Source organism: Dipodomys merriami, unplaced genomic scaffold, assembly GCF_024711535.1.
Source record: "Dipodomys merriami isolate MVZ:Mamm:240054 unplaced genomic scaffold, mDipMer1.0.p SCAF_2, whole genome shotgun sequence".
NCBI lineage: Eukaryota > Metazoa > Chordata > Mammalia > Rodentia > Heteromyidae > Dipodomys > Dipodomys merriami.
The window spans coordinates 74,396,532-74,412,194 of NW_027203381.1; the positions used below are offsets into that span (position 1 = coordinate 74,396,532).

Sequence of the window (15,663 nt, forward strand, 5' to 3'; positions counted from 1 at the left end):
ACATGCCCTGCTGTGATTCCTAATCAAGTGCTGCCACAGTAGGCCAGTGACAAGTGGAAACATATGTTACTAATAGGCTTACTCTGAAGCTTTGAGCTACTACCTTTTCCAAAATACACTTAATTCTCAGACATATCTTAATATCAGCAACACAGCCTTTGCTTTGTATCACATTCTGCATTATTTCACCATTATTTATTAGCTCATTGATGTAGTTGGAGATTTAGGTTCATTGTGTCTTTTTCCTGCTGAACTTGCACTTTAATTTAGCATCCTATATTTTTTAAGTCTTTTCACATATAAAGTAGAGATGAGTGGGCTCTAATTTTTTTGTCTTTCATTCTGTAGAACTGTCAAGTAATCCACCTCTGGCTACTGTCCTTATTCCTCCTCATGCTCGGATTCAAGCAGCTGCTTCAACCCCTACAAATGCCACAGCAGCCTCAGGTGAGGAAACATGAGTCCTTTCTATTTAAAAAATTTTATATTTCTTAAAACAAACTATGATTGCCTCCACCTCATGAAATGAGTATGAATTTTTTTAAACTGAGACAAGTTGCATACGGGGAATAATTTAATATGTCTTTCCATTGATAGGTACAGTGCACCTGATGAGAGCCATTCCTTCTCCCATCAGCCACATTGTTTCTCGCTTCGTTTTCACATATCCACATGGATTATTATGTCTTATTTGTCTACTATTTATTCTGTTCCCTTTTCCATTCATCCGCCTCCTTTACATCTCCCTCATTCAAGACATGTTTCAACTTCCCGATATTCATTTTGACTGTCTTAACTTTGCAAAGGAGTTTGCACTGTAGTGTTTCACTCCTGCATATATTCCTCTCTAGTCCACCTGATCATGTTTATGTGCATATGCCCCTTTATGTGTTTACATGAAAGATTATGTTTTGGGCCTAAGTTCACATATGGGAGAAAGTAAGTACTCTTTGTCTTTCTAAGCCTGGCTTACTTCACTCAATATGATTTTTTTGCAGATACATCTATGTCCCCACAGATGACATAATCTAATTATATATTTTAAAGTACCAAAAGTCTAGCCAAATGAATAAAATAGAATAAATTTATTTACAAAACAAAAACATTCATAATGTTTGTGATTTATATAATGATGTATATATGTTTGATATAAAAAAATTTTTTTGCACAGGGTCTCAGTGTTTTTGCCCAACACCAGCCCCAGACCTCAATCTACCTACCTATGCCTTTCATGTAGCTGGGCATGAACCACAGCATCCAGACCTGCTCAGTTTTAATCTTTTAAAATGTTGGCTATAAAGTCTAAAAATTGTTTCACTGAGCTGGGCACTGGTGGCTCACTCAGGAGGCTAGGATCTAAGGATTGCGGTTCAAAGCCAGCCCAGGCAAGGAAAGTCTGTGAGACTTGTGAGATCTTATCTCCAGTTAACTACCAGGAAACCAGAAGTGGTGCTGTGCTGTGGCTCAAGTAGTAGCCTTGAGCTAAAGAGCTCAGGGACAGCACTTGGACCCAGAGTTCAAGCCCCACAACTGACCAAAACAAAAAAACAAAAAAAAAAATTTCACTGTAGTATGTATCCTACCTTCCAGGAAGAAATCTAGGAAGAAATCTCCTTTTTGCCTAATTCCAGTTACAATTAGCACATGCTCTCTCTGGAGAAAGTCACAAGACCCTTCAGTTCTATTAGTGTCTTATTTAACTAATCTATACAATGGAATACAGTACTGTCCCAAAGTAATGCAAAAATCAAATATGTGCAAAAAAATAAATAAAATAAAAAAGCAGTTACAAAACCAAACACTATGACCATGTCTATTTAGGACAAAAACCACTATGGCCTGTTAATTTAGATGAGCCATTTATTATTGTATTGATTGCTCACGATAAGAAATAAATCATAACCCTAAACACATGGTTAGTTATTGAGCTCATTTCCAGAATTAGAATTTAGATTGTTTATAAAAATAATTGTTAGGTTTTGAATAAGAATAATAGCCTTCCTTTTCTTATTTTTTTAGTACTGGAGTTTAAACTCAGGGCCTTGTACTTACTAGGCAAGCTTTGTACTGTTTGAGTCATACCTCTGACCCTAGAAATAATTTTCTTAATTTGAAATACTGAACTAGTTCATTATGATTGCAACTCAGGTTCTAGAGCACATTGTATGCTTAGAAAGGAGTCTTGGGGGAGCTGGGGAGGTAGCTCAGTGGTAGAGTGCTTGCCTCCAGGCATGAGGCCCTGGGTTTGCTCAGCACCACATAAACAGAAAAAAGCCAGAAGTGGCACTATGGCTCAAGTAGTAGAGTGCTAGCTTTGAGCTGAAGAGCTGAGGGACAGTGCTCAGGCCCAGAGTTCAAGCCCCATGACCAACCGAAAAAAAAAAAAAAAAAGGAGTCTTTGGTACCAGGGAGGATTTCATGTTACTCTGAGCTTTCTAGTGGCTAAAGTAAATTAAGGAAGTGCTGTTATTCATTAGATGAAAAGTATATTCATGATTTAGAAGAAGCAGTGTTGGTGCTTGAGATTTTTCCCCTCCAGATGTTATATATAGTAACAAAAGACATATAAAAGTGACGTTCTCATTAGTATTCCAACAAAAATACAATAATGCATTTTGGGGATAGATGCTTTTTTTTTTAAGTGTTCCTCAGTGTTCTAGTCTATGGTCTACATAAAGAGATTAACTATATGGCATTAACAGCTCCCTGTATTTATTTTTTTACATAAGACCTTAAAGTATTCATGCCCACAGCTTTTCTTACCTTCAGTTTCCCTATCCATAAAGTAGACATACTAAATAAATAACTTACAGAATTGTGAGAAAGAGATTGAAATCTTAAAAGTTCTTAGGCCTTGCCTACTAATTCAGTAGGTCCTTAGTAAAAGAGAACTGCTTTTTATTTTTATTGTTACTGTAAAGAAAGGACAGATCCAGACTTGTTTAGGAGGGGAAAAGCATGTTATTTAAGATTGACATATATCCTGACAATGAAAGAATCTGTGACTCAGGGTAGATTGAACTGTCTCTCAAGCATAAACAAAGCTTTCTTCACAAAAACATTTCAGGGTACAAAGAAATAAACTTGCAGTCTACAAAGTTCTACATCTAGAGTATCTGAAACTGGAAATGCTTCAAATTTAAAGTTTTCAAAGTCAGAATCTCTTAATCATTCACACTAAGTATATTACAGCAGTACTGAGCCTAGCATGGCCTGGGCTTAATTAAGAATATGGACCCCTAAGTTACTGAGTCCGTTGGCTTAGTTGACTTAAGTCAATCTGTTAGAGAACATACATCAAAATTAATACTTTTAGAGGCAAATTCACTTGCAGTTAACGAAACATTATCAATAACATGGTAGTGTCCAGACCCAGGTCTGGACAAATGACTATCTCAGAATCTTCCATGTTTATGTCTGGCTTAAGTAAGAATGAAATTCTCTTAGATTATGTGGACCTAGTTCTAAAGCAGGTACAGTGGAATTGACTTTGGGTTTGTTGGTTGGTTTTTGATTACTAGTAGTAGCCAAAGCTATTAAATGATTTCCAAATGTTAGGTCCTATTGAGTTTAAAAATAGAGTCAGACATTTTGGTTAATTCTATATTGCTCTTTCTGGAAATAAAGAAAATAGACCTTTTCTTAAATTTTTATTTTTTTGTTGTGCCCTTTGCCTAAAATCCTATTGTGGTTATCTTAGGAATTTATAAATAATTGTTATTCTCTATGTTCTCTCCAAAAATCTTTGAGTAACAAAATGCAATTTCATAATAATTTTTCCCTTCCTTAAAAATTCTAAAGATATGTTGTATCTTACTAAGCTGGATGATAAGCAGAGGAAGTTTATTTTTGTAGATGTTTCAATCATTCTTTGTGTTCAGGTAGTTACTGATCGATAGGCATTGATTAAAAACTTGTTGTTGGTAAGCCCTTCAATGTATAATAATCAGAGTTCATACTTTTAATTCACTAATCACAAGCTAGGGTCCTTATTTTCATGATGTCTATTAAAAGGAAAAAAGCTACTGTATACAGCATAGGAATAATATATAATAAATTATATAATAACCAAATTTTATATGTAACAAGTAAGAGAGCCAAGCTTCTGAATGGTCAGCAGTAGAAAATATCTCCTCTTTCTTCTTTTTGTGCTGGTACTGGGGCTTGAACTTAGGGCCATTTTTTTGCTTACAGCTAGTGCTCTCATAGACATTAATTGAAGATAAAGTCACATACTTTTTTGCCCAAGCTGGCTTCATACGGCAATCATCAGATACCAGCCTTCTAAATAGCTAGGATCATAGATGTAAGCTACTAGCAGCCAGATGGATTGTGTGTGTGTGTGTCTGTGTGTGTGTCTGTGTCTGTGTCTGTGTCTTTGTCTCTGTCTGTCTGTCTGTTGGTTGTGGGGCTTGAACTCTAAGCCTGGGCCCTCAGCTCTTCTGCTCAAGGTGAGTGCTCTACTACTTGAGCCACAGTGCCACTTCTGGTTTTCTGGTGGTTAATTGGAGATTAGAGTCCCATGGACTTTCATGCCCATACTGGCTTTGAACTGCGATCCTCAGATCTCAGCTTCCTGAGTAGCTAGGATTACAGGCATGCGCCTGGCAGGAAATTATTTTAATACACATAGAATCTCCACTTTTATATGGTCATAAAAAGCAGTTATTATGGATACTATAAATATTTACAGACGTATTCTATGTGGGAAAAATTCTTAAATCTTAGGATACATGTTGACAGCTATGGTCAAATGTATGTTTGAATGTAGATAAGGATTAGCAAGTATATAATTAATAGGTAAAGGATGCTTTTATATTTTCTCTCCCAAAACTTTCATATTATTTTCCTTTTTAAAACACTTCAGTATCTTGGTGCATTATAGTTAAATGTGACTCTAAGAACTTCTTGAAAATAACACACATAACATAAATCGCTCTTTATGGAATGAGAGTACTGTGTATAGTGACCATTGGAGTCATGATCAGATCAGTTGAATGTGAGATGTGGTAGAACATTTTACCCTTTAAGTATTTTGTCCAAGAGTGGTATCACAGGATTATTCTTTTTAGTATTCATTTTGATTTCTGTACTGTCTATATCAATGTACATTCCCAACAGCAGAGTATGAGGCTTCCTTTTATCCCTGGATCCTCACCAGCATTTACTGTCGTTTTCTTGACAACAGCTTATTTTGACTGAGGTGAGGGAAGCCTAATGTTTTGGTTTACATTTCATCTATGGCCAAGGGTGTTGAATAATTCTTCATGTTCTTATTTTCCAGTTATACTTCTATTGAATACTGTTCATTTCTCCATTTGTTGATTGGATTTATTTGTTCTTTTGGTGTTCAATTTTTGCAGATTCTTATTCTGAATATTAATTGTCATATGAATAGCTGACAAATTCTCTGCTGTTCTGTAGGCTGTCTGTTTACTCTGCTAATTTTTCCTTTGTTGTGCAGAAGCTATTTAATCTGTTACAGTCACATTTGTTAATTCATGTTATTTTTATTTCCTAAGCTATTACTGGAGTCCTATTCAGAAAGCTGTTGCTGTTTTCTTATATTTATATACTATATATAAAATATAAAACATTTCAAGATTTATATAAGGTCTATGATCCATGCTGGATTTATTTTGTACAGAACAGATCTAGCTCAGTCTTCTACATGTAGATGTCCAGTTTTCCCAATACCATTTGTTGTAAAAGCTGTCTTCAGCATATATATATATATATATATATATATATATATTTTTTTTTTTTTTTTTTTGTCGGCTGTGGGGGCTTGAACTCTGGGCCTGGGTGCTGTCCCTCAGCTCTTCAGCTCAAGGCCAGCGCTCTACCACTTGAGCTACAGCGCCACTTCCCAGCATATATTTTTGATAGCTTTGCCACATAGCTATAGTTATATAGGTTTATTCCTGGGTCTTCTAGTCTATTGTCTGTTTTTGTTCCAAGAGCATGCTGCTTTTGTTTTTCTGGTTCTGTGATACCTCTAGCATTGCTTTTTGCTTAAGATTTGTTTTGCTCCTCATGGTCTTTTGAACTTCCATATAGATTTTAGGGGTTTTTTTTTTCTATTTTCATGAGGAATGTCATTAGAATTTTGATAAGGATTTCATTTTATCTGTAGATCAACTTGGTTAATGTAGCTTTTATTCACAGGATTTATTCTGCCATTCCATGAATATAGAGAGATCTTTTTTATCTTCTAGTGTCTTCTTTAATTTGTTTCTTCAATGTTTTGTAGTTTTCACAGTCCAAGTCATTCATTTCCCTAGATAAGTTTATTCCCAGTTTGTTTTTTGTTGTGTTTTGTTGTTTTGTTTTTTGAGGTTTTTGTGAATGACTGTATTTTCCTGATTTCTCAAGCTATTTGTTGTTGTTACTGAGAAAAGCTACTGATTTTTTATGTCAGTTTTGTATGCTGTTGTGCCAAGAGATTTTAGGTAGAGTCAGTAGGGTCTTAAGTATAGGTTATTATCTATAAATAGGAATATTTTGACTTCTTCCTTTTCTTTTAGAATCCCTTTTCTTTTTCTTGCCTTACTGCTCTGGCTAGGAATTCAAATACTTCAATTGAATAAGAATGAAGAGAGTAGATAGCTTTGTCTCATTCTTGACTTAGAGAAAATATTTTCCTCACTTGGTATGATATTGTTTAAAGATTTGTCACATATAGACTTTATTGCTATGAAATATGTCCTTTCTGTTCCTAGTTTCACGAAAAAAGGCCTGAAACTTGCTAGGCAAGTGTTCTACCACTTCAGCTATGTCTCTAGATGTTAAATTTTGTCGAATGCCTTTACATCTATTGTGACAACCTTGTGATTTTTGCCTTGATTTTATTTAAGGTGTTGTTTTACTTTTTTCTCTATGTGTGCATGTGTGTTGATACAAGAGCTTGAACTCGGGGCCTTTCACTCTTGCTTGGCTTTTTCACTCCAGGCTGATGCTCTTATCACTTGAGCCATACCTTTACTTCCAGCTTTTTGCTGGTTAATTGGGATGAGTGTCTCAGATTTGTCTGCTTGGCTGGCTTCATACCAACATCCACTGAGTAACTAGGATTACAAGTTGAGCCGTTGGTGCCTGCTTCTGCTTTACTACCTTTATTGATTTGCATATGTTGAACCATTCTTGATCACTAGAATGAAACTAATTTGTTCATGGCATAAATGATTGTTTTAATGTTTCAGTTGTTCTATTGAGAATTTTTACATGTATTCTCATCTGGAATATTGGTGTATAGTTTTGGGTTTTTTTGTTGTTGTGATATCCTTTTCTGGTTTTGGTATCAAGTGATGCTGGTAGTGTTTGTTCTCTTTCTAGTTTATGGAATGGTTTGAGAAACATTGGTGTTGGCTCTTTAAAAGATGTAAAATTCAACATTGAATCCACCTGCTACTGGGCTCGTCTTCATTGGGAGACTGTTACTGCTTCAGTCTCATTGCTTTTTGTAGTTCTGGTTAAATTATTTATATCCTTTATTTATTTATATGCTTTATTTCATTGCTTAAGTTTTCCATTTCATTAGTTCCTACTCTGATCTTTATTATTTCTTCCCATCTACTAATTTCAAGTTTAGCTTATTCTTGTTTTTCTAAAAGTTTGAGATTCATCATAGGTTATTTATTTGAGATCTTTTGACTTTTCAATGTAGGTACTAACAGCTATAAACTCCCCTTCTAGAACTGCCTTTGCTACATTCTCTGACATACCAAATTCAAGTATATTGTATTTTAGTATTAACTAGATTCTAGGAATTTTCTTAAATTTCCTTCCTGATTTCTACCATGACCCACTATTTTCATTCAAAGTGTATTACTCAATTAAATGTGTTTATGTAGTTTGTGTTTGCTATTGATTTTTCATTTTATTCCATTATGATCTAGTAAGATATAAGTAACTTTCAGGTGCTGATGTTTCACACCTGTAATCTTAGCTACTCAGGGTGTTAAAATCTAAGCATCTCAGTTCAAAACCAACCTGGGTATGAAAGTCCATGAGACTCTTAACTACAGTTAAGCTCCAAAAAGCCAAAAGTGGACTATGGTTCAACTGGTAAGGTGCTAGTCTTGAGCAAAAAAGCTGAAGGACAACACCTGAGTTCAAGCCCCAGGACTTAAGTACACATGCACACACTCCCCCCCCCCCCCACACACACGAAGAGAAAAGAAAAGAAAAGCTATTTTAGTAATCCTAGCAACTGATATCTAAGGATTACAATTTGAAGCCATCCTGGACAGGAAAATCCACAAGACTCTTACTTTCAATTAACTACCAAAAAAAAGCTGGAATTGGAGATGTGGTTCAAGTGGTAGAACACTAGCCCTGAGCAAAAAAAAGCTAAGGGACAGTATCCAGACTCTTGAGTTTAAACCATACAACCAACATTACCCAACCCCCTCCCCCCCAAAAAATATCAATTTTCCTCTATTTGTTAAGATTTGCTTTATGGCCTAAAACCCATATTTTAGAAAATAAAAATTTCCTATGTTCTTGGCTCTTTTTTGTATGCATGGACTAAACGTGATTTTCTTCTCAGTTAGGGTTATGCTATCTTGTGGGTGAAGCTAATTTACTATGTTATATATAGTGGTATATAATATTTAACGTTCTAGGACTGTGCCATAATTTATGAAACTAAGTCCTTGTTTATTCTTATTTAGGAATTTGGAAAAGAAATATTGTTTTTTAGAGTAGCTATAGAAATGATTAAATTTTCTTAAGCAGTAAGGGAATGGTTAAGTATTCCTTGGGATCTCCTATATCTCACTCTAGTTTAATAAATTCAAAGAAAGATAAAGGACCAAATGTTTGCACTCAGTCCTTTCATTGTTTATGCTACTCATCATAAGACATGGGAAATTACAGATCCCTTCCGTTGTAGAGAGACAGAAATTTTCTGGTATGCTTTTTTGGTTTCATTAACTTTGGTGGCCAAGAATACTAGGGAGGTAGCTGTTAGAAGTTGCCCATCCAAGTCAAACTACTTCTCTTGCTCAGGACTTAGGATGAAGTCTTTGGGAGGAATATTTGGCCAGCAGTACATTCCCCGTCACTGTATATACAAATGAAAGCCACTGAAAGAACAGTCTGTTGTCTATCCAGGATGGAGAGCCAGCCAGTCTGGACACAGATACCCACTTAAATGCCAACAGGTGCCATGAAATAATAATAGATCTTTAAAAGGGAATAGGAGATAGAGGTTAGCTGTGAAGCTGACCTTGGGGAGATCAGACAAGATACATGACTGCAGAATGTTTTATTGAACAAGTGAACGCATTAAGAGCACAGTGGCTACTTCTCATGTGCTGATTGTCTTCCATCTCTGTTAATAATGGAAAATGACAGCACGTAGGAAACAAGCAACTGGGCTTGAATTACACTGACCCATATGTCTTTCTTTCATTCACCATATTTGGAACATAGCTCAGAATGTAGTAAGAGTTTCCAGCTGTGCACTATTCATTTATTTTCAAGTTAGCATGCTAGAGTCTTAACTCAGCATTCATGTATTGTCAGTCCTGCAAAGGCATGAGCTTAGGTCTAAGTGGGAAGAAATTCAGGTTTCATCCCATTAACAATACAGCTCAGTCTGTAGTTGAGGCAATGGACTTGTTCTTCTGAGTGTTAAAGCATTGCTCATGCATTCTTGGGACTTTTAAATTGCAGATGCTAATGCTGGAGACCGTGGACAGACCAATAATGCCGCTTCTGCATCAGCTTCCAACTCCACCTGAACAGTCCCAAGTAGCCAGCTGCACAGGAAAAACCACCAGTTACTTGAGTGTCACTCAGCAACACTGGTCACGTTTGGAAAGAAAATTAAAAAGAGAAAAAAAAAAACTTGTTCATTTTAGTGTTCAATTTTTTTTATTATTGTTCTTATTTAACCTTGTAAAATACCTATAAATACAAACCAATTTCATTGTATTCTCACTTTGCAGGAGATCCAGGGGGCAGAAGGGCTGCTGGGAGGGGGAAAGCGGAGCACTAGAACACACAATCTCTCTCCCGTGACAATCTTTTTTTTTTTTTTTTTTTTTTTTTTTTTTTTGTCAAAAGTCTGCTGTTGTGTATTTAAAAACAGGGCTCCTGCCTCATGCCCCTTCCATAAAAGAAGAAAACCTTGTTCTGTGCTGAAGTTTTCTTGAACTTTATTTTCTCTTGAAGTCTAGCATAAGACTTTGGTATAGTGCACAACTTGAAATTGGTTGGGAGCTTAGCAGGTATAACTCAACAGGGACTTAAATGTCACTTGTAAAATTAATGCATATTCTTGGTATTTGAGGACTTGCCTTTGGCATATGATGGCAGGTGTGGCAGGCAGACAAAAATAAAAAACAAAAAATGATACATGTATCTTTTGTAACCCAGGGAGGTTAATAAAGTTTGTAACTACAAGAGAAGTTTGTAAGTTGATTGGTTAAGGTTTGTTTACATGTTCGCAAAACTCTTCAAGTGGATCTTTGTTTGCCTGACCAAAGGCTCTCTGCAAGTCATACAGTTTTAAACTGGTTCCCTAGGAAGAGATTGGAGAGTGTTGAGCAAGCCATCTGCATGCAAGGCCAGAGTCTGACAGGCCTAGGGGAGGGGCCAGGCCAGGGGGCAGATCTCACCACTGTGAACGAATTTGTCCAGACTTTGTCTAAAGTTACTTCCCTTGGAGAGATACACTTGAGAAGAGGACATTATCGATAAATAATGTGAACCGTAACAGTCTACTGCTTTATTTTTTCGTTTTTTGAATTGAAAATCAAGTTTGCGGGAATCGCCACATTCTACTATAGTTTTAATTTTAAATCCAAATCTAGAATCTATTTAATTTCAGCTTTTTTTAAACTCATGCTTTTTAAATTTATTTATTGATGCATGTCAGATAGGCCATGATTTTAGATGGTAGGAATATTAAAAAGTACACAGCAAAATAATAAACAGTCACCTGTACCTGCTGACTTTATAGGAAAACTAAGTCTATAAAATGTGTGTATATGTTATATATACATATATTCAATACTGCCTTTTTATTTCTGTCTACAATATCAAAGTTGACTGGTTGAAGCATGAGAAGAATGTTTCCCCCACACCCAGTTCAGAGTTTTCGTTTCTGTTTTTCTTTGTTAATCAGTGAATGGTGTAAGAATCAGTCTCTTGTTTTTGAAGAAAAAGCAATATTCCTTGGAAAGCAAGGAGGATTGAAGGATTATGTTTGCAGTGAGGAAATAGATTTTCATAACTAGTTTTTTTTAAATACTTTTAAAGTTGGTATTTTCATGGGCCTTATATACTCTAAAAGAACCTTAGTCACCTTGGTGCTTATGGGCCATTACTTGACCTATGAATCTTTAAGGCACAATCAGTTAGATCTTACTTTTAAAGATCACTTGAGTGATGGCCGCCTTTCCTTCCCACCCAGTCCTTCCCCGCTGGGATTAACTGTAGGGCTTCAGAGCTGAGCCCTAGGTTGTGTGTAGCCTCCTTTCACCCTTCTTATTGCCATCTTAGGTCATGGTAGGGGTCTCATCCTCTGGGTGGTTAGGAAGTGCAGTCTCCTGGCAGCCCTCACACAGGCCCCAACACCCTATCCTGCTTAACCATTTGTGTGACTCCTCAAGAGTCATACTGCCTGCTGATACCCAGAAGGACAACTGTGAGCCATCTTAATTTTCACTCACTGTTTCGCTAAGCTCTTTGGGTCACAAAAGAGGTTTCTCAAACCTCTAGTTATATCAGAGTTCATGAGAAGGGAAACTTCAGTCAAACCAAATCCAACTGAACTTTCCTTTTTATAAAAAGTGCTTCTGAGAGTTAATTAAGATTTGAAAAAAAAAAAATTACTTAGCAGCAGGGGATGACCTGGTAGACCATTTTCAGAAAGGATTTATAAAGAATCTGAACAGGCAGGTCCATGACAGAAATGGACCAGCTTTCAGATCAAACTGCCCAGCCAGATGTTTGGGTACAAACACTAAGCTGGACTTGGGGCACTTACTAGAGTCCAGTAAGATCAATGCTTGTAAGAGAATATTTTCCCCCTACAAATGGGAGGAAGAGGAGAGGAGAGGAAAGTCAGATGCTTTTCTCTCAGTGTGCGTGTTTGGGTGTGTTTGCACGTGTGTATGTGCATTCACATGCATGTGTGAGGGCTGAGGTGCACGATTTTTCTTTCTCAAGGATCATGGCAGGATCATAGAACTCTTTTATACAAGTGAGATCCAGGTCTCTGAATATCTGTGTAAATAATAATAATAATAATAATAATAATAATTAAAAGCTCCTCACCAAATTCAAGCTTGTACATTATATTTTCTTTCAATGTTTTTAAATTTAAGTTTTATTGTTTTGTATGTAAATATATGGACCCAGGAACTGTTATTAATGAGCAAAAAGTTACTGTTCAGGGCAGTGATTCTGTTTAATAATCAGACAAAATGTAGACGAGCTTTTTAAAGCCATATAGTTTTAACTCTGTACAGTAGGTACCGGCCTGTATTATTGTAACAATAACTCTAGCAATGTATAGTGTATCTATATAGTTTGGAGTGCCTTCGCTTCCATGTGTTTAGTTTTTTGTTTTGTTCTCATTTTTTAAAGTTTTAATTGATCTCCTTTATCCATGTCACACTGTCCATCTCTTTTCCCTTTGAGAGAACAATATCTACCCCTCCAGATAAGTTTCAGTGACAGCATGCTCAGGAGTGGGAAGAGGAAAACATGTTCGTAATCTCATTTCATTCAAGCCTGGCCTTTGTTTTGGTTTCATTTTGTGCACAGTCCATTCAGGGACTCAGTGTAGCACAGGAAGCTCTAGAGCTGGAGGATATAGAATAGATTACATACTACGCATCTGTTCCACAAACCCCAGCCCTGGGTCTTAGTAACAACAGATTCTAAGAGCCTTCTGTGCTGGCTCTCTCCTTATGTACATCCTTCCCAAATGAGAGCAAGGGAGAAAAAAAGTGGGTTTTGTTTTTGTCTTCTTGTTTTTGTACAAATCAAGGTGTTTTAGTAGTACTGTGTTTTGTTCCATCAGTGATGTACATGCCTTCGTTGGCAGTTACTGGCGCCATGCTGATGGAGGGTCATTGTCTAACAAGGGAACTCTCCACCCAATCCTGCCATCTTTACCCCTGCTCCATGAAATGTCATTTTCATTTCTTTCTTAAGAAAGTTTCATTCTTATTGTGTGCCCAAAATGAAGGCCTTTTTTACTTTTAAGAAAAATAGTATTGTTTTGCCTCCAACTACTCCACATATGATGTCTTGAATAGAAAAGAAAAAAAAAAAAAAGACCAAAGGTTGCTATTTTTAAAACATCATGTGTTTGTCCAGCAAGGCAGAAGACTGCACCTTCTTTCCAATGACATGCGTCATTTTTTTAAAAAGTCCTCTTGATTTTTAGAGTCATCCCTTTGGTTGTGTTTTAATAAAGGTATGCCTAGCCAGCCATCTTGTCTGCACCAATGCAAAGGTTTCTGAGAGGATTATTCATTCTCTAACCCTGTGGATATAAAGACACTGGCATTTTATTTTTTCTTTTCAATGAATTTGGAGTCTTCCAAAGGAAGTTTGGCCAATGCCAGATCCCCAGGAGTTTGGGGGTTTTGTTTTGTTTTGTTTTGTTTTAATCAGAATTGTATCTGATTCCTATTCATGTTCGTGATCATTGTCATCACAGAGACTAACATTTTTCTCCCCTATATGAAAGAACAAGCATGCTTTACAATGTAATCTGTCTTTTCTGGTAGAAATCTGAGCCACTGAAAATAAGAGAAACAACTAGAAGCAAAGTAGAGTCCCAGACTTAAATTCTACCTGTGAGAGTCTGAAAGTAATCCCTGGGTTTTGGATTATTTTCATGCAGATTATGCCGTTTTATTCAAGTTTGTTGCTCCGTTTTGCACCTCCACAATAAGAGTAAAGTGACAACCAGTACATGAGGGGTTCTCTTGACAAAGTAGACTTCCTTGTGGTAACTTTTTAAGTTTCTTTTTCTTACTATATCTGTCTACAGGCAGATACAGATAGATGTATGAAAATGTGCTTGCCTGTAAAATTTGCATTTATAAATGTGTTGCCGATGGATCACTTGGGCCTGTACACATACCAATTAGCGTGACCACTTCCATCTTAAAAACAAATCTAAAAATTTATTATATATATATATATATATAAAGGACTGTGGGTTGTATACAAACTATTGCAAACACTTGTGCAAATCTGTCTTGATATAAGGAAAAGCAAAATCTGTATAACATTATTACTACTTGAATGCCTCTGTGACTGAATTTTTTTTCATTTTAAATATAAACTTTTTTGTGAAAAGTATGCTCAATGTTTTTTTTTTTCCTCTTTTCCCCATTCCCTTGTAAATACATTTCGTTCTATGTGACTTGGTTTGGAAATAGTTAACTGGTACTGTAATTTGCATTAAATAAAAAGTAGGTTAGTCTGGAAATGAAATTAAAATTCACAAGTGTGTGGTCTTTATTTCAGTCCCACCCTCTTTCTTCACCCTACCTGTGTTGCCACTGTAATAATGTAGTCACATCACCCCCCCCCCCAGGGAAACATGACTCTTTGTTACAAAAATCAAGGCGTCACCATCATGTCTCGTTCTTTGAAATAACCTTAACTCCACTGCATAGCCACAAGAGGTGCAGCTTCCAGCGTGGAAACCTTTGGATCTGATACTGAGGAAGGGTTGCTGACACTGCTTTGAAAAATAAATATCCCTGAAAGGGACAGTTGTAAAAATGTGTAAAAGCTGCTGTCTTTTGATTACTGTGTTCATACTTTGGTGTAGCTGTATTTTCTTTTAACTTTCATCCTACTAATAATGGTCTTTGGGGAGGGTCTCTGTAAAACATGAACACCACAAACAGTGGGGCTGTACCTACCAGGTAATCAACACATTGTGTTTGACTCTGCTCATTTCCAATACTGGATGATGTATGTAAACATGTTCTGTCTCTTAGTGCAAAAAGAAACATCTTTTTTTTTTTTTCAGGGCTGACTTGTCAGGCCTAACCTAAAGGCTAGATAAAAGGTCATGTGACTGCTGCTTCAATAAAAACAAATTTATATTCGATAAAGTCTTGTTCTCTTTATTTGCCTTAACAATTTTTAATGGGGGAAGAAACACAAATAGCACTTGTACTTGTAGCACAGGTCTACACCTGGCATGGATTCACTGCTGCCCTAATTAGGAAATAGCATTACCATTTGAACTGGGATTTGGTGTCCTGTAAGCTGTTCTTTTAGAATGTGAAAAGGCTCCTTTGGGATTTTGTAACTGCTTTTCTCCAGAAATGAGGGGCCACTTAACCTTCCCACATGATATGCTGTCCATATCAAAACATGACAGAGGCAGGTAAGTGCCAGGAGGTAGGCAATAACATATAGATCTATCCTCTGAACGCTGAATCTTCCCCTCCTGAGCCAGGAACTTGAAGAAAAGAGGCCACAGAGATGTCTAGTTCTTGTTTTAAAAGCTCAAAGAAGGGGGTAATGAGGACATTGAAATGTTTGAGAATAAAAAAAGTTGAATCTCTATGAAGCTGGGTGCCAGTGGCTGATGCCTGTAATCCTAGCTACTCAGGAGGCTGAGATCTGAGGATCGCAGTTCAAAGCCAGCCTGGGCAGGAACATCCA

At 36.5% G+C, this 15,663-nt stretch overlaps 1 protein-coding gene across 2 annotated transcripts in view; it reads left to right on the top strand.

The window, feature by feature from the left end:
- Gsk3b (glycogen synthase kinase 3 beta) overlaps positions 1 to 15,104 on the top strand; it is a 144,184-nt gene extending 129,080 nt beyond the window's left edge. For both annotated transcript variants that reach the window (XM_070030136.1, XM_070030138.1), the window contains 2 exons: positions 349 to 447; positions 9,682 to 15,104. In XM_070030136.1, the coding sequence (XP_069886237.1) occupies positions 349 to 447; positions 9,682 to 9,749 (167 nt within the window). In that variant the 3' untranslated portion in view covers positions 9,750 to 15,104. The remainder of the gene's footprint in view (positions 1 to 348; positions 448 to 9,681) is intronic.
- Positions 15,105 to 15,663: the final 559 nt, after the last annotated feature.